Genomic DNA, 25,792 nt, shown 5'->3' with positions numbered 1-25,792 from the left:
GGGTGCAGTTTCACTGTAGCCCCTTTGGGGTTGGGTATTAGCTTATGGGGGGGTTTTCTAACTTATTAGGTAAAAAAAAGATGCACAATTATTCTAATTTGCGCTTCTCAGATTACTAATGAGGTTAAACATATTTCATGTATACTATATACTTTTGGAAGCTTTTCTGCATGAGCTTTAGCCATATATCTATGAGATCATAATTTTTTTCCTAGCATATGCACTTTAATATAATATACATATTAATCTTTCCTTGGTCTCTCATTTTTACTGCAAGTATTTTCCCAGTCTACCATTTTTCTTCTTATTTTGATAAGTCTTATAAGACATGGAAGTTTTCCATTTTTATGTGAACATTTGCTAGTCTTTTTTCTTCGTGATTTCCTCAATGACTTTTAAGCTTAAAAGTCGTTCTTAAGCCAGAGAAATTGCAAATATTGGGTTTTATCCTCTTTTACTTTGACTTTTAAGTATTTACTCTTTAATCCATCTGGAATTTATTTTGCCATATGGTGTGAGGTGCAAGTCTGAATCAGAGGGTGGAAACTCAAATTCCTCCAGGAGCCACGCAGGTAAGTTAAAGGAGTAAAGCAGGTCGGGTAGAAGAAAAAGGATGAGGTGGAGACCGGGGAGAATTACAGAGTATTTGAGGGGAGGCAGCTTGTCTGTGCAGGAAGTTTATGGTCTTCTAATTTTTCAAGGTAAGCCATAAACCAATAGTTTTATGGGAAATCATCCAACTTTTAAATATTGGGCCAACACTGCAGGCTAAAAATCCTTCTCTGTGTCTCCTGGGCACATCTATCCCTCTGAATACCACTTGGTAGCCTCTGGTTGAATCTGATGCTTTTCCAAGTTATTCCAACAAAATTTATTGACTAAGCCTTTTCTGCTCTGTTAGTGTGCAATTCTTCCTTTTTCAAATATTAAAATTTTACATATAACTGGTACTATTTCTAGGTGATTTTATTTCATCAATCTGCTTGATTCCTATTCTCTTTTATTATAGAATTAGGGCACATTAATATCTCTAAAGATGAGCACCCTTTCATTATTCTTTTTTAGAATCTCTTTCATACTTTCATCTGTTTATTATTCCAGATGAAGTCTTAAACCCTTCAATCAAATCCCCCAAATTCCCTTTAGGATTCTGTTTGGCATTCCATTAAACTGATAAATTGACATATTTAGAGTAGCTTGCCTTCTCATCTAGGAACATGTTATATTTCCTAATTATTCATGTCCTATTTTGTAGCTCTTAATAAAATTTTGCAGTTTTTGTCACATAGGTCACATACAGTTCTCATGAAAATGATATTTTAATTTTTATTGATTTTTTTTGACTGGGACATTTTTCATTATATTTCATAACTGGTTATTGCAAGTACATGGGAAATCTACTGACTTTTGAAAAGCTGTTTTGTACCCCAGTTACAAATAGTTTTATTAACTCTTAAATAGTTTTTCGATTAATGTTTTTGTGTTCTTTAGGAATGCAAACACATCCTTCACAAATAATGAGAGCTTTGTCTTTGCCTCTTGCTTCTGTTTCATGCCTTATGTCACTTAAGCCAGAACTTCTAAAACAATGCTTACTAATAGATACACCCTTATCTATTACTAGTTTCAAAAGGAATTTATCTAATATTTAACCAGCAAGCGTTGGCTTTTGACTAGAAATCAATGTTCTTTATTACGCTAAGTATCTTTTTTGCCTTTCACTTTCAACATTGTTGTGACCTAGTATTGTGATCAAAGGAGTTTTTAATCACTTATTGAACACACAAAAAAACAAATCTCAGCTCAGTGCACTCAAAAAGTGCTGGAAACTTCCAAAATAAGTATGAATCAGATATACGTGGATTTGAATCCTAGCTCTGATTCTGTGTGACCTTGAATGCAATCCCCTCATCTGGAAAACAGGGATAATGACTCTGATGGCACAAGTTGGTTATGAGAATTAAAATGAGTTAATGTAAATAAACTGTGCTTAGTGTAGTACTTGGCACCTATGAGAAGCTCAACAGATTTCACTTTCCTCCTCAATCATTTAAAAGAAAGAGATAATGGTGGTACAAACAATTTCCCAAACGAAAGCTTTCCAAGGAATAGCTTGCGTTTATAGGGTTGAGAAAACTCAAACTATATTTGTGAAAAACACCATTCTAGTCTTCCTGCTTTAGTGCATAGGGCTTTTCCTCACTTTTCCAAAATTTACTGTCCATCCCTTGCACTCGTGCATGGATTCTTTGGCCTCTGACACAAATGAAAATAAAAAATCAGGCTGACATGTAATATGAACCAGGAATGAAACAAACTGTGTTTCCATTAGGCCCGAACACGAGTGCTGCTCAGATAAAGGCATGAACAAGCAGCTACTCAAAGTGAAACCAGATGTTTGGAGGTTTCTGGCCTACACTTTTTTATAACCCTTCATATAACACTCATAGTCCCGTCATTTCAACAGAAGATCCTCTGCGCTGTTTAAACAGCAAGAAACCCTCCCAAACCTCTGATAGATTTGCAATCACTAAACCCGCGCTTGACTGTGAAGAAAAAGGAGCTTCTCTCAGTAGAGATCCTTAGGTGCAAATTCTTTGGCCCAGACAAGCGCTAAGGACTGACAAAGCACACACCCTGCAGCACCCTCAGAGCAGAGCCTCAGACAGTTACCCGTTACCCTGGGAAATGGGTACCGACTTGGGAGGGGCCCAGGGAAAGTAGAGAAAAGCCAGTGTCGAAAGAGCACCGATTTAGAGCCAGACTGTTCTAGATTCAAATCCTGGCTCTGCCCTTACTCCTTGTGTGACTATGGACAAGTTTGTTAATTTCTCTGAACCTTATTTCTTCATCTATATAAAGAAAATAATTTCTCCTGCTTCCCTGGGACTGTTACAAAATTTAAGTTAGATAATGCATGTACAAGACTTAGCTCGCTCCTGGGGCCCCATAAGCACCGAAAACAACTAGTGACTGTTATTGCCAATAACAATAACAAACCCTTGTACAGCACCTATCATGTGCCCGGTATTGTTCTCAGTATTTAACAAATATCAGTTCAGTTTCTCCTCATAATTACTCCCATGAAATGGGTACTAATATTATCATCATTTTTCAGATAAGGAAACTGAGGCATTGACGGGTTATGTATCTTGCCCAAGGTCACACTGCTAAGTGGCAGAGACTGGATGCAACCAGGCCATCTGGATTCAAATCCACTCTCTAACCACTAAGCCGTGTTCCCTCTCTTTCTCCTGCTTTATGACACAATATAACTGATCCGATTCAGTGCCGCCTTGAGGCTTCCTTTACATGGAAGGGCACACACATAGTCCGGGCCACAGAGGGCTTACGCAGTAAGGCAACCCATTTCTAGGAAGCGCCGCTGACCCTGAGATCAGCGCACACCCTACCCTGTATTCCTCTCTCCTCCACCTTCAAACCTCACTTCACCTTTTCTCATCTTCACTATCCCTTCCTGTCCCACAGGAAGAGGTGTCTCCCCTCCTTTCCTAGGATGAGCCCTCCGTTCTGTGTCTCCCCACCCCCCCACGCCTTGCATCAATCACCTCCCCTCTCTCCTGGGCCTCCAATCTTCTCCCCTGGCTCCTTTCCTGCAGCTGACAACACGCTCAAAACTCCCCCCACCTTATGTAAACCTTTCCTTGAACTTGCCTCCTCCTCAGGTTACTCCCATCTGTCTCCTTCCCTGCTCTGTCTAGAAGGAATTGTTTCTTCTCAACGCCTCTTACTCCTGAACTTGGGGTGACCCTGCTTCCACCTGCAACAGGGGCGGAAAGGCTCCCACTAACGTTGCCAATGACCTCCTAATGACCAATTCCAGCAGCTTCTTTGTCATGAGCTCCCCAACTTTTCTCTAAGGCGAATCTCTGTGTCTCTCTCCCCTACCTACCCTCTGAATACTGGGGTTCCGTCCTGGACTCCCTGCTTCTCAGGGCTCTGCCCTCTCACATCCACACCACAACATCCATTGGGTTCCTGTCTCCAGGTCAGAGCTACCCCAAGTCAGTGCCTGTTTATCCATCTGCCTGCTGGTAACTGCCAACAACTGACACCCACTTGGAAATCCTATGAGCAGCTCAAATCTAATGTGAATTGACCATCTCCCTACCTCCTTCCCCCAACAAATCCATTTCCCCTACTTATTTCCTAATTGAATTAACAATATCACTATGTATCCATTCTCTGAGGTTGACAATTCCTGCCTCTCCCTGACAGCAAAGTGGTCAAGAAAACTAGTCTATAATGTCCTTGAATGCATCCCTTCCTTTATACAAAACTGTAGCACTTTCCCAATTCAGGCCCTCTTCTCTCATCTAACCATACTGGTTACTGAATCAGTTGATCTTCCAATTCTTCTCCCTATTTTAGTCTGAGAAACTAACCCATTTGTATTAACCACTGCCAAAGAGATCGATCCAAGCCCCAAATCAAGCTACATCTTTGCTTAAAAAGTATCCTGTGCTCCCCACTGCCTTCAAAACCAGACTTTTAAGCTGGTCCATAAAGCCCTTGCCAGGCTGGCCCTAACCTCATTTTCTAGGTTCTTCTCTGGGAACCATCCCATTCATGCCCTCTACCCACTTCCAGTAGATACACCAGGCACTCTCACACAAAGGCATGAGTGGGAAAGCACATATGGGGAAAAGTGTGGATACTGGAGCCAGAGAGACCTGGATTCAAATCCCAGCTCTTTCACTGACCAGGTATGAAACTTCTGCTTAGTCATCTAATCACTCTGAGTTCCACTTTCCTCTGGAGAAAAAAATACCTACTTTGCATGCCTGTTGTACAGAGTCTGAAACAGTTTATCTACAACATCCAGGATAATACTTAGATATATTATGCAGTGAATAAACAGTAGCTGTTAATATGAATATTATTAATTTTGCCAAGTGATTTCAGAGAGGCAGGGAGGAGTTTGTAAAGACGGACAAAACGTGAAACTAGAATGCGGCATTTGAGAAGTTCCCTACGGAATCAGAAGAAGATCAAACTTAAAAGAACAAATAACTGTTAGTGGCTTGGAATGTTCTGGAGCCCGCATTTCCATTTGTGAACTGCAGATCTGAACCAGTTTCAGAGTTGCTCTACCCCCTGAATCCAGCAGCCATGGAATACACAAAGCTCCCAGGACAGAAAGAAAGAACATTACTCAGCCAGGTGCCTGGCAGTGCCCTGAACCGGCAGTTGTGCCTTCTTTCCTCCAAGCTGCTCACAAGAAGTTAATGTTCACGGAAGAAGGTTCTAGGCTGCAGGAAGTATCTGTGACCTTTGACCTTTCAGTTGGTGCTCACTGACCAAGGACGACCTGGCTTCATGTCCTCCTGTGAGTCACTGTTCAAAGACTCTGTCTTCTCATCTCTAAAAGCTAATAATGGTCCTTTCCTGCCTGGTCCACAGCGACCATGTCTGTCATCGAGCAGAGATGGTTACTATTTCTCCTTTATTTATTAATTTTTTTTAAGTCACTCTTTCTCTATAGTTCCTTTCTGGTTCTCACTTCTGCTCTGGCCCCAAGCTGGTAATAATGAATATTTGCACACTGCCTTCCAGCTCACAAAGCACTTTTCTCACCGTAAGTCCTTCATGCCTCACAACCCCCTCCTGCATCCCCAGCAGAGGTAGCTGCCCTCCTCTCTGCTCCCATGGGAGCTCGCCCAGACCTCTCTGTTGGCACAGACCACATTCTATTGGAATTACTTATGAAAGGGTCAATTCTCCCAGTGGACTGCAGGCTCTTCGAGGGCAAAGCTTCTGTTTTATTCACTGATGAGTCTCCAGCACTTACCAAAGCTGATGTTCAGCAAACGCTGAATCATTATGAGACCCTTAAAAACGTGTTGAGAACTTATCCTGAAATCAAGTGCTTTCATGTCATCGTCAGACTCTCTAAAGCAGGTTTTAATCCTAACTACAGGTGACTTAGGTGAAGTTCAGACCTATCCAATGTCCCACAGCTCATAGATAGTGCAGCCAGAATTCAAACCCAGGTCTGTTTCACTCCAAAGCCTTTGCCCTTTCTCTGGACCACACCATCTCTCTGGCCATGGCGACAATCTCAACTATCTACTGCCAATGCCAAGTCCAGCAGACTTGGGTCAGGGTTATTCCTCAGAGGGTGTCACAGAATAGGAGGCCATGTATTTAGTCATGCCCCACACATCAGCGGTACTGAAAAGGGAAAGAAAAGGACACCACAGTGAGAACGCTCTTAAAGCCGCTGTTCTGAAATGGTGAAGCTAGCTGGCAAGATGGGGAGAAGCAGCTGCCTTTATCAAATGAGAGAAAAAAGAGCCATCAGAAAATAAAAACTAATCATCTGTCACATAAACATTAAACCACTGGGCTTCCCTGGTGGTGCAGTGGTTGAGAGTCCGCCTGCCGATGCAGGGGACATGGGTTTGTGCCCCGGTCCAGGAAGATCCCACATGCCGCGGAGCGGCTGGGCCTGTGAGCCATGGCCACTGAGCCTGCGCGCCTGGAGCCTGTGCTCCGCAACGGGAGAGGCCACAACAGTGAGAGGCCCGCGTACCGCAAAATAAATAAATAAATAAATAAACCATTGCTGATAAAATATCTTCTATTGGAAACTCCACCTGAATGGGGGTGGGAGTTGGGGTTCCTTCAGCAGGAGTCGGTACAGGTCAGCATGTTCTTCAGGCCCGGGCAGATGGGAGCCCTGCAGGCGGGGATGGCAGGCCCACTGCCTGCACCCTGTGAGCCTAGGAGACGTGAATGCCATGATCTCTAGGACCCCAGCTACCTTGATGATTCTCTGACTGCAAGAGTGTATAAGATGTCATCACACACCAGAAACCTGGTCACTGGGATGTAAGAGAAAGAGCATGGGCTCTGGGTTGCTAACCTGGCTCTATTTCTTACTTAAGAGATCTTGGCAAATAGCATCGATCTCTGAGCCTCGGTTTCTTTATTTATAACTTAGAAACGCACATGATCTAACTTCCAGGGTGTTTGGGAACTGATACTGCACCCTGTACAGTGCCTGGCATGGAATCAGTGCTCAGTCAACAGACTGTTGTCATTATGATCTTGGCTTTGCCAGGCTGTGTGACCCTGGACAAGTCATGGGACTTCTCTAAGCTGTAGTTTTCTTATCTTTAAAAGTGTGATATAAATAAACAAAACGTTTGCTTAGGCTCCTGCCAGATGTAATCCCAAAGTAACAAAAACATAAACAGGAATAAAGACGCAGACGTAGAGAATGGACTTGAGGACACGAGGAGGGGAAAGTGTAAGCTGGGATGAAGTGAGAGAGTGGCATGGACATATATACACTACCAAACGTAAAATAGATAGCTAGTGGGAAGCAGCTGCAAAGCACGGGGAGATCAGCTTGGTGCTTTGTGACCACCTAGAGGGGTGGGATAGGGAGGGTGGGAGGGAGGGAGAGGCAAGAGGGAGGAGATATGGGGATGTAGGTATATGTATAGCTGATTCACTTTGTTATAAAGCAGAAACTAACACACCACTGTAAAGCAATTATACTCCAATAAAGATGTTAAAAAATAAATAAATAAAGTTCTAACTCAGAAGAAGGAAGAAAAAAACATAAACCCAAAATGAAATGGGAGCTCTGGCTCTGGCTGGAGGAAGAAGGCTGAAATGCTGACATAGAAGAGCCCAGAAATATCTGGACTCTTTCTGTTGACCCTCCCCCAGCACCTTCTCCCAGCTCCCTCCCCCCAGCTGCCTGTCTTCACTCACCTGGAAAATGGACCATTCTTCAACCCTTTTCTCTCCTTGCTTAAATCTCTTTCCTTAGGAAACATTATCTTAACACCTGTGGTTTGCCAATAATCTCCAAGGGGTGGTAGACAGCTCAAATCGATTCATTTATCTCCATTTCCAAGGCCTCCATCCTGGCCCAGGCCAGCCTGAGCCCCTGCCGAGACCACTGTCACAGCCTCCTAATTGGTGTCCCAGCTCCTACAGCTGGAGAAACTTTCCAATATGTAAATCAGATTAGGTCACTCCAGCTCAGAGTCCCACAGTGGCTTCCTGCTACCCTTAGGATAGATTAAAAAACAAAACAAAACAAAGCTCTTCACGTGCCATGTTAAAGCCAGTACAGTCTGGCTCCTGGTACCTCTCCAGCCTTACCTGATACCATTCTGCCCTTTGATACCCGCATCCCACACTGTGACCATCTCAAAGTTCCTTGAACTCCCAGCTCTTGCCTATCCCAGGGCCTTTGCACATGCTCTTCCCTCTGCTTGGTGTATTCTTTCCCCAAACCTTCATCTAAACAACGAATATCTACCCCTGTCCCAGCCATCTAAATTAGGTCCCCTGTTTGTTTCTCCAGAGTACCCTCTTCTCTTCTTTACTACAATGAATATTTACCAGTTACCATTATACACTTACACGTATATTGGATGATTGTAATTAATTAAACTTAAGAATCTATCTCATATTGTCTCAAGCATGTCTGTAAACTCCCGAGGGCAGGAAGCATGGCTACTTAATAAACCATGGACACCAATGCCTGCTCAGGACATGGCAGGTAAAAGGCAACTAGCGAACACTGGCTGAATGAGAATATGAACAGATGTAGTGTCTAAATCTGCCTGCAACCACTCTGGACCTGCTCCTCCTGCTGGCCCCTTAAAGCAGCACGTAAGGGGCTTGGAGCCTTAATAGAGAAGTCCTTGCTGCCTTACACATTGTAAAGAGACTGAACCAAGGCTCTTCCCTCCTCCTCAGGTATATGGGCAGCTTCTCCTTTATCTCAGCCTCACTTAGCCTCACTTACCAGCCTGTGAGGACATCAAAGGCGGCACCACATTTGCCTCATGGCTGCACCTAAATGCCCAGGCCAGGGGCTGGCACACAGTAAGAGGCTGTCAGTGAATACTTTACTGAATCAAACAGACCAAACAGTGAAGCCTGTGGCAGACACCGATGACCCCATATTCACTTCCCCTCCTCCTTTTGTTTCGAGTGCCAAGGTGGCAAGCTAAAAATATTCCTCAGGCTTCCCTACATCTCTGAATGTCCAAGGGACACAGCTCTGCGAAAGAAATGTAAGCTGAGGGTTTTAGGAAAAAATTGGCTTCCCTACTTCTTTCCCCTATCTTTTTTTTCCTGCCTGACATGCAGACGTGAGTCCTGGAGCTGCAGCAGCCACCTTAGGACCATGAGAGGCAGGCATGAAAGCAACAGCCAGAGCTGAGGATGGCATAGCGCAAGAGCAGAAGGAGGCTGGTCCCTGATGCCACGCTGAACCGCTGTACTGGCCCTGGATGGGCCTGCCCTAGACCAAAAGTGTACATGAGAACATCAAAATTCCACTTAAATGCCACTCTAGCAGAGATCTTGTTACCTGCACACTAAATTCATTTCTAACTGTTCCCATGGAGAGACAAGCTTTATTGCGAGTACCTACTGTGTCCTCGAGCTCCCTTTGTTTCTCTCCTGTCCTCGAGGCCCCAGGCCCCAGATAATTTACAAAATAGATGGCAGAGGCAGAGGAGCGGGTGGCGTGGAGGTGGTGGGAACCCTGCCCTGTCGTCTGCAGGGACAGCTGCTGGCAGGGCTGGTCTCCAGGCTGCAGGTGAAGCGCTCTGATATTCCAAGCTCTCCTCCACTGAACAGATTTTTGGCCACAGTCTGTCTCCAGTGTGCTGACTTGAGTTCTACCTCCCACCTACAATTTCATTCCACTTATACCAGATTGCTCCCAATGAATCGCTGCTATCAGGGAGAGGTGAATTCACACGGCACCTTTCCAAAGAGGTGTTTTCAGTAGAAATTTCACAGCGTGCTGCCAATGTCATTGACAGGGAGGTTAAACTGATTACCGAGAGACCTTGATCCGTCATTGCTGTATTATATCTTATAATTCAGAGGAAGGGGATATGGGGAAAGGTGGGGCAGAGCTTATGGGAAACTGAAAATCATTTCTCCATCACTCCTTAGTTTCTTCTTTGAAGTCGTGCAGGTTGTTAAACACACCACAGTACATAATGTCAGAGATTTTTCTCTCTAGATCCTTGCAAATGCACCCAGAGGCTGATGAACAGTAGTCCTACCCAATCAAAGCAAGGGGAATATACGAATAGCACTGTCCACTGGTCTCTGGAAAATCCTGAAAAACCCAACTCTGATGACCATTGTAAGATAGAAGCTCATGTGAAAGTATCTCTTTACACCTGGGAATAAAGAGGGATGGGTTGCAGGGACAGCAAATGAAAACACCACTAGTACCACTGAACTGTCCCCCTGTCCTTCCTGGCTCCCCTCCACTGCCGCCTTCTGTTTTCCCATGAAATCACAAAGCCCAATCCCAGGAAACTTCCTCTGTTATATACAGTAATGGGCTCTTGTTCTGGGCCCCGCAAGATAAAGCCTGCAGCTCTAATCATTTTACTCCCTTGCTCAAAGCCTGCAATGGCACCTCATACCTGCAGAAGGAGCTTCTCCCTCAGGGTGGCATTCAAGGGGCTCCCTGATAACTCACTTCTCCCCGGCAAGGCATCCTTGCTCTAGCCAATCAGGATGGTGGCTCCCTACAGCCAGCGCTGAATTCTCTGCCTACCTCTCTTTTGCTCATGCTCTTCCTGCCACCTGGAATAACATCCCCAACAAACCCCTGCCATTTCCTCCTTTAAATGTGAGAATTCTACCCATCCTTTAAGGTCCCATCATGCGTCACTTCATCCAGAGAGCCCTCCCTGACCCATCGGGCTGGACGTGCCCTTGTCTTCCTCCAACCCTCATGGCACTTTGACCAGGGACTCCACGAGTGACCCTTCTTCCTCTCTTCCTGGATTAGAGGCACTTACTATGTAAATGCTCATCTCCTTAGTCAAGACCATGAACTACTTTGGCCAGAAACCACGTTAGACCTTCTCTGTACCTCCACCTTAGGAAAGAGCAGGTATGTAATCATTTTTGGATAAAGGAAGAAAGGAAGGAAGGTAGGACGGAAGGATTAGATCTGCTTCTAGTCCCTGGACATAGAATAGGTCAATTTATAGCAGCTGCCTGGGCCTGAACAAAAGGACCCTCCTCTTTAATTACCATGAAATGTCCTCAGACCAGGAAGACAAGGGCATGTTTCTCGTAAAATTACCAGGGTCTATGTTTTCTAACAAGGATTCTAATTTCTTTTCTCTGGGTTTCTAAATCCGCTGTGGGGTAACCTCTGTTATTTTCCAACTTGGTTCACATTGCCACAATGTCAGGGTGATCTGTCCTTTTATGCTTCAGCATCAACCACAATTAAAACCTAAGATGCTACGCTATATCTAGAGGCCCAAAACACTGCAACACTGACTTGTCAGGTCTTGGGGTTGCAAGCAATGCTTACAAAGGTATTTTTATTTTTAAAATTTTGGATGTTGTGAGATTTTTTTCATGGTCTTTTTAATGACTTCTCAAGAAAACTTGCTATGTTGATTTAAGATGCTTACTTATATTGGAGGCAAATTAATAAAGGGGAAATTATATTCCAAATAATACAAATAGAAATAAAATATTTATTTTATCAGACCAAACAGTAAGACACTCTGGCATCATGGACAGAACATGGGATTTGGAGACCAAGTTTCCATCTTAGCCCTGCCCTTACTGACTGTGTGACTTTGGGCTAGTCAATTAAATTCTCTGAGTCTCAGTTTCTTCATCTGTAAAGCTGAGATCAAAATGAGAATTATCTAAGGTTCTCATTCTCTCTTACATACAGAAAAGAGCTAAGCATGGTCCCTAACACACAGGAGGCGCTCTCTAAATGTCTGCTGAATGAATGAACAGGTGGAAAACCAAAGTAAGTGTAATATCCAAAAAAGGGGGCTTGATCCTGAAAAGAGGCAGATGACTAGAGAAGGAAGATCATGAGCTTTGGAGTCAGACAGATACAAATTCAAGTCCTGGCTCTTCTCAAAACATCTCTGAACCTCAATTTCCTCATCTACAATAGGGGGTGAAAATAAAAATAATCACCATGTAGAGTTACTGCAGGGCTTAGAGAATGTATTTAAAGCCCTGTGTAAATGGCAATGGTGAATTATAATTTAGCTATTGGTATACATCTTCCTACTTCCTTCAGTACTCGGGGTCAGCCAGGTCACCTACCCCCAAACGGAGCCAGAACCAGAAAAAACATAACCTTCAAATTCGAGATCTCTGCATGTGGGGGAAAGGCCATTCTTTCTGAAAATAGCTACCATGTTTTATGCTAAAATTTGCTCAGTTTCAGCGGTTTGTGTGCATGTGTGTGTGGGTGAGAGAGAAAATGCATCTAGTGCAGAGGGAGCTCTGTCAACAGCACATCTCCGTGTATATATATTTGTGTACACAGTTTGTAAAGTGCTTTTAGATTTTTTGAAGGCAAAAGATAAACTTATTTAATTTAAAATCATCAGCTGGATTGCATTAAATGGAGGGAAAAGCAAAAACGTACACAATATAGCCATTTGTTATATTAAACACAATTATTTCTCCCACTACTTTATTACAAACAGACATAAATACTCTGGATTCTGACATCTCAAATCTTCTTAAATTCTAGCTCTGCATTTCAGCGTGTAACGGAGGGAGGGCCACATTCCAATTTGTGTGTTAAGCAAAACCTGAGAGTTACAATTGTATATTGGGACTATAATGACTTCACTAAAACAAGACCTAAACTTTTAATTAACCTGCCAAGACAAGTTACAACTCATGGTTCACAGGTAACGACCAAAGACAGCTGAGACTCAACGCCAGAGACTTGGGGAGAGAGGGATTAATAGCAACATCAGAGTCAGTCTGTTTTTGTATTAAAAAAAAAAGGTATTCATTAAACAATCACTGTAGCTTGAAGGAAGACAGACAAGTCAGAAAGGCAGGGAGAGAAAGGTGGACAGGGAAAGGGGATGGGAGAGAATATTAAACACTTCCATGTATCGAAGCCTGGGCTGGGCAATTTATATTCATTCTCTCCAATCTTCCCAATGGGGATTGCCAAGTACTATTATTGTTTCATTTTCCTGACAAGAAAGATGAGGCTCACAGAGGTGACGTGACTGACTGTGTTTGCAGAGCTAACATGGAGCAGTGAGAGAAGGAAGGAATGGAAAGCAGTGCTCCGGAGGCGTTTTGTTTTGTTTTGTGGGGTTTTTTTGTGGTACGTGGGCTTCTCACTGCTGTGGCCTCTCCCGTTGCGGAGCACAGGTTCCAGACACGCAGGCTCAGCGGCCATGGCTCACGGGCCCAGCCGCTCCGCGGCATGTGGGATCTTCCCGGACCGGGGCACGAACCCGTGTCCCCTGCATCGGCAGGCGGACTCTCAACCACTGCGCCACCATGGAAGCCCGAAGGCATTTGTTTTCATAGCTCAGTTGACAGACCGACCCCCAGAATCAGGATCACCTGGGCTCTACCTCAGGCCTCCTGGGAAAAGGCCCAGGAATCTGAATTTTAGACTCACTTCCCAGGTGACTCCTTTGTACAACAATATTTGAGACCCCCCCATAAGATACTGTAACCCTTTGTTACTCAGAATGTGGGCCACAGATGAGCAGCATCTCACCGGGTGCTGGTACAAAATGCAGACTCTAAACATCCAGCCTGACCGACTGAAGCAGAGTGTGCATTATAACAAGACGCCAGGTGGTTCACAGAACTCTGAGAAGCACAATACGGCCTAACTGCTCTAAAAGACATTATAGGGTTAAAGGAGGTGAAGACAGATTTCATCATTTAGGTGAGAACAGGAGAACCTGAGGGAAAAGCAAGGCCATGTCCTTAATTATGACAAAACAGGTCAGCAAGCTCTGACAAGCCAAGAGTTGGCAAAGGTACCTAACTGTACCTACATCTTATTTCTCTGAGAGGCACATGCTAATTAAAAGTAGCTTTCTTTGGGGGTTTGTATTAATCTCCTTTCATATTTGTGCTCAGTTATTAAAAATACAGAATTCTGATTGTAGGAGACCTTAGTTCTGAGCAAGCATGATACTGCGCCTAAGAGAAATCAGGCTGTGAGACCATGAAGCTGAAACTCAGGCACGACTAATGACTCGAAAATCATGTCTCTAAATTGAAGCCACCGTGTCCGGAAAGAGAGAAGAAACAGGGTCTGGAGCCTGGCAGACCCTGCCGAGTGTCAGTCTAATTGATGGTGAGGACCAGGACTGGCTCTCCCATGACGGGAAATGGCTGCACCGACAGCCTCCTGGGTCACCACTAACCACCGAGCTGCAGCCTCAAATTCCAGAGTCTCAAGGAACCAGGAGATGGAATTTGTGCAGGGCCAGAACACAAATTAGTGGTGGAGATTCAGAAGTGAGCACACCTTCTACTGCACCTCAAAAGAAGGCATCAAGGGAGGAAACCAACAGCACAGCGGCTGCCAAGACTGCAGAGACCAGCAGCTAGGACAGACACTTCCAAAATAAGGGCAGCACAAAGTGATATTTCCTACCCCGGAGCTGGTGTAGCCTAACAGCTCCACCTCCCTCATTTTGCTAAGAGAGTAGAATGTTGAGCCTGCAGTTACGGCAGAAGCCTATACACTGTGCACCGTATTTAATGGGAAGGTATTCTCCGCCTCAACTCTACGGGCAAAATTGCAAATAAGAGGAAAATGGCCTGAAAATGACTACTGCTGTTTAGAAGGAAGAACCTGGGTCTTGCAAAAGTTTTAGGAACCAACGACCAGATTCAGAGGTTTTTATTCAACTCCATTTCCCATGTCAGAGAGGCTCCCAGACAAGGACCAAGACAGAGTTTTGAGGTGAACTCAGAGGTTTTCATTAAGCAGAAAGTCCATCCCCAAGCATTCTGGTTAGTGGCGTTTTGTCTTCTGGAAGTTTTATTTTCCTGTAGGGGATTTTATCTCCAGGCTGTGTCACTGCGCTTCTGATATAAACCGAAGCAACGTTTTCTGACCTGAACCACTGAGCCCAATGCATCGCATATCACATTGTGGTGATCTAAGGAGGAGACAAATTCTGTGCAGTACGTGCATAAAGAAGAGAAATGCCTTAAGACAGGATGCCAGGCTCCCCGGACACCCACAGGTTTGTGAGGCGGCCAAGGCGCTCTCTCTGAATGAGAACTCTTCCACTACGAGGGACAAGAAGCTGCTAAGAGCTCATTTAAATCTTCCAGGCTTTCCGCCAGAGCTCAGGACATCTCGGTTCTCTACAAAACCCCCATCTGATCAGACTGTTCATCCAGCCCTTTGCATGGTTATTCTCACCCTCTTTCCAAGCCTTTATCTTTTTTTTTTTTCCTCATCTGCCAGGGGTTGTTGGCTCCAAAAGAAAAACAAACAAGCAAACAAAAGCTCACGTAAGAAACCAAAAACCCAAATAACAGATCAGTGAGTTGAACCAAGGGAGATTATAAGGACGAATATAGGTGACGGAGAGAAGTAACAAGAACTCCTATCTCCTTGTCAGTTTTGCCCCTTGGTGTTTAAACGTAGCTGCTAGTCCACACACTAGGCCACAGATAACACAAGGAAGGCGGTGGGCAACAGCGCTGGGCTCAGGTGCCAGCCCAACATGGCCTTCCAGCTCCTCCTGTGACTCCCTTCCTCCGTTTCCCTGCATCTCACTCCCACCCCTTGTCCGGCAAGCCCAGTCAGGATGGCCTCATGCCGGGTGGCCTCTGCAGCTCTGGGCAAGACACATCCCCTTGTCCACTTCAACTCCCAGGATCCCCAAGTGTCCTCTAACCCGAAGAGACAATATCCCACAGACCCCAGAGGGGTGGAGCTTCCTTACCAATGGCAGTGGTGAGAAAGGAAAGCACTTCAGACTCCTTCCCATCATTATAAAAAGCCAGGTGCCAGATTCCTGAATCCAAATACTGGATGAAGCCCGTCTCATGGCTAGAAGGGGGGACAACTCCCCGAGACTGGCGCTGGGGTCCCTCCAGGCTCCGTGCTTCCTGGGTCAAGAGCCTCCTTCCATCCAGCAGCTCCACAAAGTCAAACTGAAGTACAAAGAGAGCATAATTAGCGGTGGACCTGCTTCACCACAATGCTAGATTCTTCAGGCTTCTCCCGGGGAGGATACGGGGAAATACAGACTGAAACAGGCAAAAGAGGCTAAGCCACGTGAAGTTTGACCAACCAACTCCAACTCCTTCCCAGAACCCATTTTCCCCTGGTAATAGTCTCCTGATACTCTTGTGAGTGCACTGCAATTGGTGGATTATTTTTAAGTCTCAGAGTTTGCACAGGACAACCATGCTTTTCCAGTGATCAGAAACCCAGACACTTCGTGACTGTTTGAACTCCAACCCCATGCAGGGGATGGTGGGTAGGAATCCCAGGGGTCTAGGATTGGGCCTGGAGCACTGGATGTGGCTTAAATGTCAGTCAAGTGCAAACGGAAGTTTGATTTATACCTATCTTCCTCTCGTCAATGACCCTTTCTCAACGCTCCAGTTTCAGGGAGCAGTTTTAGGGGAACTGAACTGGATTAGCTCAAAACTCTATCAATAATCACATGCTGTGTCAAACACAAGTGCCGAATGACCCAAGCCTACTAGCGTGAGAGACTTGAAGTCAGTTACACAGTGCTAACAACAGGCAGTTGTTGGGGAAGTCCTGCTGGCCTACTGGCAAGCAAATCGTGCAACTGTCTACCTGTCCGTCTGTCTATCTTTAAAGAAAAACAAAATAGATACTGATTCTGTCTCATGTGAAAATGTCTAGGGGCATGAAGTCCAGGACCAGCATGGCAGTTTTACAAAGAAATCAGAGGGGCCCAGGCTCTGTCTACTTTTTCTGCAACCCCATCCTTAGCAAATGTATTTATCTAGCTTTTATCTAAAAATTAAATAACTACGGCGGCTAGGAAGACTGCCTTTGGCCAGGGAATGTCTGATGGATGCCTATGATTTATATTACTCCAGTCCCAGGGCTGGGAGGACCTCACACAAGTCTGCTCTTAACCCATCATGACTGGTAATGTGTCAATCACACTGGCCGAGTTTTTTTGTTTTGTTTTGTTTTTTAATTGAAGTATAGTTGAGTTACAATGTTGTGTTAATTACTGCTATATGGCAAAGTGATTCAGTTATACATATATATACATTCATTTTTTAAATATTCTTTTCCATTAGGGTTTATCACAGGATATTGACTATAGTTCTCTGTGCTATACAGGAGGACCTTGTTGTTTACCCATTCTATATATAAAAGCTTACACCTGCTAACGCTGGCTGAGTTTCTTAAGTGCTTCTAGTGTGCATGTGTCTGGGTAAATGTGAAGCCCTGAGGAGAGAAGGGATGCTTTGCTCGGAGCCAGGTCCTGCACGAGCCGCCTTCTAGGTGTGCTTCTCCACTCTTCACAACAGCCCTGTAAAATGGCTATTGTTATCACCATTGGCTAGATTAGGAAACTTGCTCTGAAAGGATGTTACAGGCTCAAGGTCACATAGCTGATAACAAGAGGATTCAAACCCAGGTCTCGTTGACTCCAAAGTGCATGCTTTTTTCTCTAGATTACACTTCCTGGATAATTTAACTTCGAGACTGGGTACTAGTAAAAAAAGGCTATTGAGAGATTTCCTAGAAAGCCTTCCTCTTAACAAGCTCCAAGGATACAACCCTACTCATCCGAAAGGTAGGGTCTGAGAGAGGGCAAATGGATGAATGGGCTATAAAATACATGAAATTTCCTTCAAGCTCAGAGATCCAGGCTTAAGCATTAGGCTTCTTGAGCAGGGTCCGTGGGGTTCTGGTTACCTGTGTATGTGAAGGAGGAAGGCCTTTTCTGCCATAAATGCCGACCAGAGCCGCCTTTCCCAGAGACACATTGAATTTCAGATGCATAGGATGGTCTATGAACACCTGAGATCTCCAGAAAGTGCCAGGAGGAATCTTCTGGGAAGCCCGTCTCCCCACGTCGATTTCTCCAGAGTCTATAAAACTGTCCTCTGGAAAGAAACTACTGGGCTTTCCTACCAAGACACAGGGAAGGGAAGACAAAAACATCACCATTAGCCACACGTGAAACCAGGGATCAGAGCATCTGAGCAAGCAGGGCTCTCCGATGTCTCCCACTCCTCTCTTACAACATTTTGCTGCCAGCCCACTCCCTGCCCCAGACTCCCCCACTGAGGAGTAAGAATGCCCAGAACTTTTTCCAATGATGCCCAAATTGTTCTGCTAAAAATATGCATTCTTCCAAAGCAGAATGGGTCCTCCCCAAGGGCCATCTGTTTACTGCATAATTCTACAGCTTGTTAAGATATATTTTGATCCTAAAAATAATCACTTGCAGTCACATGAGAATAACTGTATGTGTGTGTGTGTGTGTGTGTGTGTGTAAAAGCATGCATGCTAAAAAAGAAAAGATAGAGGGAATGAGGTGTTGTTATTAACTTGACCTGAGTAGAGTCAGGTAAATTTTTACAAGTTCACTAGTTTGTGTGTAATTGGGTGCCAAATTCTGAGGCTCAGACATGTGGATGAGAGTTTGTGTTGGGAGGAGGGGTAGGGTTGGGGAAGATGAGGAAAAGGGTACGTCTGAAGAGAGAAAACATTCCTGAAAAACGCTTCTTTGTCTTGGATGGAGGGCTATGAATATCACTGTGGTAAAGTGGGTAAAGATGAGGGGATTTTTCAAGTTCAGGCACAAACCTTATGACATACTTGGAAATTCAACCCAGGCCCCCAACCCTGCAGGTTGCTGGAGTGGTGGGGGGAGTGGTCAAGAATAAGGTCTCTTGCCCAATTCTGTCACCAATCAGGAGAGTGACAGCTTTCTAAGGGCACCCCAAGTGCCAGGAAGGAAGGCTGCTTATCAGACTTCCTCTATTTAGTAATTAAACACACCCACATGTGAAAAATATAAACCCTAACTTCCTGCCAGACATCAGCCCTCTGAAGAGTTGCGCGGAGGGCAGGAGGAGAGGGCAGGGACATTAGAAGACCACCCTTAGGACATTAACAAGCCAAAATCAAGTCAACAGACCACATTTTATTTGTCATTAGAAAGACCTCTGGGTATCCTAGTTCCAAGGTTTGTGGTGGTGTTATAGATGTTGGAAGAGACACTTCAGAGACCGAGAATCCATTTATAAAGAAAACACATTTGTGGGAACTTTTTATGAAAAGCACTTGGGGAATAAGAAATTAAAATGTCATTTTTTTCCCTAGCTTTGTAAGATTCCTTACAAAGCACATTTGATGCTGAAATGGAGCTTGGCAGGGCACTGTTGTAGTCATAAAATATTTTACTGTTTTAAATAATAAAATTCAATTTAAATGTTAAACTTCTCCATATGTTATCATTCCTTATAAACTCCTACGCAGAAACATCAGGTTTTTAGCTTTAAACCGTTAAACGTTATTTTAATTAAAAGTATGCCAACAAAAAAGTTAAAATGCACGCTCTCAATAAAAGTATCGCTAGTATTCTGTCCTTAGCATGGGAAAGAGCTTGCATTTAATTCCTTTATGGAAGGAATATGCCCCAGACTTTTACCTTGAAAATGTAGACCCACACAAACCATGGCAGTGTGTTTCAAAGCTCAAAGACAGAAGCCAAATTCACAAAGCATTAAGATGGAAGAGAATTACTTTCACATTCTTCCTTATCTGATTTTTGGGTTCTCAGTACCACAGTCCTTTTATAGTCCAGGTAGAAGATAGTATACCCTTCAGCTTATAATTCTGTTAGGGAAGCAGAACTAGGAGGGAGTATGAAACAAAAGCAGGATGAGTTCTGGGCTCTTTACTGCTAGAAACTGCCCGGAAGTAAGTCCGAGACTCCTAATTCTAAGGACTCATTTCCTTTGTGAGTAGGTAGGAGTCAGAGCTGATGGGATTTGAGAATTGTCTGCATTCAAATAATTCCTGTGTCTGAGAATGAATAATGAAAACTTCTCTTACATTTTGGTATGCCATTGGAGAACCCTGCACAGTTCATTTCCCCTCCAGTGAGCATGTGTTTAGGAGACAGCTACTGAATCGGCTAAGTTCTTTAGCCTCACAGGTCAGAGGTCAAGTCCAGAGACTCTCCAGAGGTCTGCAGGCCCCAGAGGCATAAGTAAGTTGGCTCTTACCCCAGAGGAGTGGCAAAAAGGAATATTCTTTTCTAGCACTCTAGTATTTCACCAAAGCTGGCCAAAATGGGAGAAAAAAATCATATTTGGCGTGTATACAATGATATAAAAATAGTAAATTCTGGTCTACGGCACACTCCCAACCAGGACCTTGACTTTCTTGGCTGAGTCTGTGGCGGCCGCTCTGGAGCTTAGGTTCAAAAGTGACCTTTGTACCAGAAGTCACCCTGTCCAGATCCTTAGGGAAGGGGTCATGGCCCAGTCTAAAGGAAAAGTCTGAGAGGGAAAGAGCATCCCCATCTTAGAATTTAACCTTTATCATTCTTCCCCTCTGGTCCCTAGCGGTCCCCACAGGGACTAACCCTAAGGATGAGATGGAAGCTTCTGGGAGGGAAGACCTACAGCCCACCGAGTACCTCTGTCTGGTGGGAAAGAGGCATGAGATTCGCTGGGCTAAGGGCTGTTCAGAGTGAGACCACCCTCATCCTTTCCTGTCTTTTAAAAACCCTTATTGCCTTTCTCTCTCCAGATCTTATAACCTAAGATTCTTTATTCTTAATTTTGAGCACCAAGATGTGAGCACTAGGATAGAAAATATCCAACTACATGGCAATACCCACTGTGTAGGTGGCGGAGTAGTGACAGGGGGTAGAGGGTAGAGGCAGTTGGAGGCGCGAAGTCCTGTGAATATAACTCTTTTTATTCCTACCTACGTTCTGTACGACAATAATAATAATAAACGTTATTAGTAGTGATAGTAATAGACGTAGCGGCACTAATCGTAGGTATAATCTATCATTTACTAAAGTTCCAACTACATACGGGGCATCTTTGTATGCATCGGTTCCGTTAAGCCTCACACTCTGAAAACGTATACACGGATGCTCAGAATGCTGAAGAAACCATTGAGATGGAGCCATTTGGGCTGCCCCTTTGTTTATTAGAATATGGCTTCTTAGAACACCAAATTGATCAATGGTGGCAGAGTGCACTGACCCTCTTTAAGAGCGAGGGTCCAATTTAATTCACAGTCCTAGCGGGCTTAATACCAAGGCTAGACCAGGAAGATCCAAGGCCCGTTGGAGAACTTCCTGCCAGCCTGGGATACAAAAAATTGACAGTTTTTATGAACTAGGATCCCACACACAGGCCCCAAAGTTAAAGGGAGACAGTATCTCAAGACATTCATAAGAAGGACACTATACAATCAGTGCGTGCCCTAGAGGCTTAACAAAGTACTAAGAGCTTAACTCAGAATTAGGGAGCTGCAACAGCACCATTACGTTTCACAGGGCAGATGCTACTGGTAACAGTCCTTTTCTTTATAAAGATGTACAGATTCAGGCTTCCTACAGCTATGCTGTGGAAATATGCAATCCTGTCTATAAAAGAAATTTCTCAACAAATTACTGAAATGATTGGATAGCTCAAATAAGGGAGATTTGGAAGAATTGAAATTCCATGCACTTCCCAAGTTCAGTCTTTATTTTCCTGAACTGAGATTTATCCAGATAGGTTCTAAATTCCTAATCAACCAACACTCTCCCTCCTCCCTCCACATATTTGGTTCTTTTCAAGGCAATAACTTGCACAAAGATTTCTTTAGTTTCCTTAGCAACTGTTTGAAATTTATTTGGTTATCAAAATAAGCTGTTCCGTTTTGGAGAGCCCAGCTGAGCCTGTGTGCAGCAATTTGCATGGTTCAAACTGATGGGCAATTTTGATTTCACTGCAGAAAGAAGAAAATACTATCCCTGGCCCACCAATTAACCCATCAGAAATGCTTGTTTATTCAATGCTTTTTTCCCTTTCTCCATTAATGCATAACATAAGTTCTTATGGTTTTACTTCGAAAAGCTGCTGTATTTCGTTTCCATCCCATGACAACCCTGAAATGGTTATAGCCACTTTGAAAATATAGTATAAATTGCAGTTTGATGTTATTCTCAAAGACACAATGAACCTTTAAAATACTGGGTTCATCATATAGTTCACTTGTATAATTAAAAAAAATATACCCTTTAAAAATATGCACAAATGCCCCAGACTTTGTGGGATCTTTGAGGGGAAAATATTAATTAGTCTGGATTTCTGAGATTCTAATAACTGACATGGAATGGCTTGGGATTTGGGTGGACAAGAAGAAAGGAACTAACATTTGTTGAGTGCTTCTTCATAACTAGTCTTTGAAAAGATAGGTGTTAGCAATCCTTGTTCCACAGATGAGGAAACCAAGGGCAAAGAAGATGGAGTAACGGGCCTGAGTTAACAGAGCCAATAACTGGCAGGGCCAGGACTCAAATCCTGGACTGTCTGGCTCCAAGGCCTATTATCCTCTTTCCATCCACCAGACTGCTTCCCCTACCATTGTGGAACAGGGCTCTAATCTTAATTCTGGAATCAGCTCTCTGATACCCTCAGAAGGGACAGGAAATATGCACTCACATCAGGGTTAAGGACTTTCCCCCTTGAGATACATCTAAGGAACTAGATTTTTAACAACACAATTAAAAACGTAAACTGAGTAGACACTGGTTTGACCAAGGCAAAAGAAATTAAGAACCATGTGGTCTCACATAAACTATAGGAAGATTTGTCCTCTGTCTCTCCAGACCAATATATTTTTTTGTCACAGTAATTGCTTTTGATGCTGACCACCTTCCAGCATTTCACTGCATTTTAGGGGTTTGTAAACAGGCTTTCCATTTGCATTAGTAAGGACAGATAATCCCTTTAAGCAAAAATACGCCAGTGAAAGTAAACCAATAAGCTGGTGCAATTTTATTTTGTCTCTTATCTGCACCTCCTGCTCCTTGGGAAAAAGAAAAAACCTAAACAAGCCACAAACTAATTTCATTATAGTGGGAGACCTTAGACACAGCCAACTCCTGTTGAAAGAAAGTCTGATAGAGAAAATACATTTTTCTAAATGAGATCTTTGAGGGTTAAACATATCTTAAATCTGTGTTTGTTGATTCTAAAGACAGTTGTCATTTATGGTATTCACCTATGACATCTGACACTATAAGCCAACAGGAAGGACCATGGACAGGACCAACCTGAAGAAAAATTCTAAAGAACAATCTGGTTAATCATATGATGATTCTGTTACTAATTTCATATGTAGAACTTGTGAATTAGAGTGGACGTTACAGATAATATAGCTCAATGACCTCCTTTTAAAGAGGAGGAAAGTGAAGCCCAGAAAGTCTTTCAAGGGATTTGCTTAAGGGCATCACAAGTGGCAGCAGCTGGACTTGAACTCAGGGTTCTTGACTCCTAACCCAGAGCTCTTCCCATGGCTTCATCCATGCTCCCTCCATATCCTATTAAGGTGCAAAGAAGTGTAAATTATTCAATGTTTTAAGTCTTAGAATCATTGTAAAGGAGAAGACTGGCTTTGCCCCCCGCAAAAGAGTAGGCAGAGGTTCTGATTAGGCTCTTTGGAAATGCCCTCAGTTCCCTTAAAGATGACCATAGGTCAAGAGTGGATTTTGGCCTTCAGGACCATTCAGAGACCATGAATAGCTACTCTGGCCAAGCATATGCTACCCTGTTAACCAAACTGATTCCTAGAAGGCAAACTCTTGACAGGACAGGGGAGCTCAGAAGCCATGACCCAAAGTTAACTGAGCTAAGAGGAAAGAAGATGTAAGCAGTGAAGATTGGAGGCCGCTGTGATCACTTTGCTGACTGAGGTAACACCAGAGAGAGAAAGCAGGCCACAGGAGAAGGGATGGTCGCACTGCCTAGAATGACAGCCAGCCTGGCCCATGAGCTCAAACATCCTTCCCGGTACCAATTTTTGTGGGTCTGCCACTTCTTGGCTGATAGTGAAAGAGTTTGTGTTGATGGCATGTTAGAAAGAGCCCTAAGAAATTCAGAACATGGGTCTATGGATGTCCCATTCAAGAATGCCAAACTCCAAATGTCACCACCACTTCCATCATTGAAAGAGAAACATCTGTGTCTCATTGTACAATGGAATTTCTTATCCACATCTCCTTCAGGGTCTTATGACCATGAAGTGAGTCAGGTAGGTCAACTTATGGAGACTGCAAGAGCCCTGCAGTTACACAGACCTGGGCTCATGTCCCAAATTCCATTATTTACTGGCTATGTGACTCTGGCCAAGCAACTTAATCAAAGTGATCCTTAGTTTTGGCATCTAAAATGGGTATAAATAATTATACTTACCTCACAGGATCTCTGTGAGGATTAAATGTGAAGTGCTCTTGACAAAAAGCTTTGAACAAACACTGTACAAACACTAATGATTATTGGTATTGCAGATGAGGAAACTGGGGCTCAGGAAAATTAAGTGATTTGCTCAAGGTCACATGGTTGAAAATGCTAGAACAGCTGAAGTGGTGTTTCCATGAAAGCACAAGGTCCAAGGGTATTTCGCTTACAATGCACCCTCTACCCACCTTGCCACACCCAACTCCAGGAGACACCCATTCACCCCATGAGGTTGTCTCATCATGATCCCACATAATCAAAGACAGCCGCCCAGCTGTGTGAAAACCCATGATACTTCCCTCAGGGGATGGGATGGGATGTCGCAGAGCACCATGAGCCCTGCCCAAGCCCCGCTATGAGCTCACAGTGACAAGGAACTGCGATGAAGACACAGGTGGCCTGGCAGCCGGTGTGGAGTGCAGAGGGATGGAGGAAGCACCAGAGCATGGAGCTGTGAGTCAGGCACATGGCGCGCAGAATGGTGGTCTCCTCAGTTCAAAGGCAGACACAGAGGACTCACGACACGAACAACACAGCAACCCTACCTTCCGTGGCTCCTTTGCCTTTCCTGTCAGGGATCTCTAACCCAGTGCCCCCTGAGGGATACAGGGAGACGTCCGTTGGCACAGGCCAACTGCTGGCTGTGTCCTCCGTGATCTCATACATCTGCCCCTCCATCGGCTGCAGGTGCCAGTTTAGGCCAAACAGGTGCATGGCTGTGGTGAGCAATGAGAAAAGTCATCTTTTTCTGCTGGAGGTGGAAATGGAACTCCCAAGCCAGAGGGGAGGACAAGTGGGGGTGGGGAACACAGGAATTCAGTTCAGTTCAGTTCAACAAAGAGCCCCTGAAGAGAACTCTGGTAGTGCTGAGCGCTACACAGGGGACTGGGGCACAGAGATGATCCAGGCACAGACCCTGCCCCCGAGGGCTCACAGTCTAGGGGAGGGGGGAGAGGGGCAGGGATGAGGGAGTTTCAGGAGGTCTTGGCCTTTTTTTTTTTTTTTTTTTAACATCTTTATTGGAGTATAATTGCTTCACAGTGTTGTGTTGATTTCTGCTGTATAACAAAGTGAATCAGCTACACGTATACATATATCCCCATATCCCCTCCTTCTTGCGTCTCCCTCCCACTCTCACTATCCCACCCCTCTAGGTGGTCACAAAGCACCAAGCTGATCTCCTTGTGCTATACAGCTGCTTCCCACTAGCTATCTATTTTACATTTGGTAGTGTATATATGTCCATGCCACTCTCTCACTTTGTCCTAGCTTACCCTTCCCCCTCCCCATGTCCTCAAGTTCATGCTCTACAACTGCGTCTTTATTCCTGACGTGCCCCTAGGTTCTTCAGAACCATATTTTTTTTAGATTCCATATATATGTGTTAGCATATGGTGTTTGTTTTCCTCTTTCTGACTTACTTCACTCTGTATGACAGACTCTAGGTCCATCCACCTCACTACAAATAACTCAATTTCGTTTCTTTTTATGG

The 25,792-nt window shown here is 44.2% G+C and overlaps 1 protein-coding gene across 4 annotated transcripts in view; it reads right to left on the bottom strand.

Annotated features, from left to right (window-relative positions):
• The window catches only part of TENM4 (teneurin transmembrane protein 4), a gene marked incomplete at its 5' end in the record, with an annotated part of 390,801 nt that overhangs the window by 171,591 nt on the left and 193,418 nt on the right, over nt 1–25,792 (bottom strand). For all 4 annotated transcript variants that reach the window (XM_082628863.1, XM_082628861.1, XM_082628860.1 and 1 more), the window contains 3 exons: nt 15,762–15,972; nt 17,735–17,949; nt 24,846–25,016. In XM_082628863.1, the coding sequence (XP_082484989.1) occupies nt 15,762–15,972; nt 17,735–17,949; nt 24,846–25,016 (597 nt within the window). The remainder of the gene's footprint in view (nt 1–15,761; nt 15,973–17,734; nt 17,950–24,845; nt 25,017–25,792) is intronic.

The sequence above is a fragment of the Mesoplodon mirus genome, assembly GCF_964341445.2.
Source record: "Mesoplodon mirus genome assembly, chromosome: 7".
Classification (NCBI taxonomy): domain Eukaryota; kingdom Metazoa; phylum Chordata; class Mammalia; order Artiodactyla; family Ziphiidae; genus Mesoplodon; species Mesoplodon mirus.
Note: the sequence above shows the minus strand (reverse complement) of the source record. Positions and strands in the feature narration are given on the sequence as shown.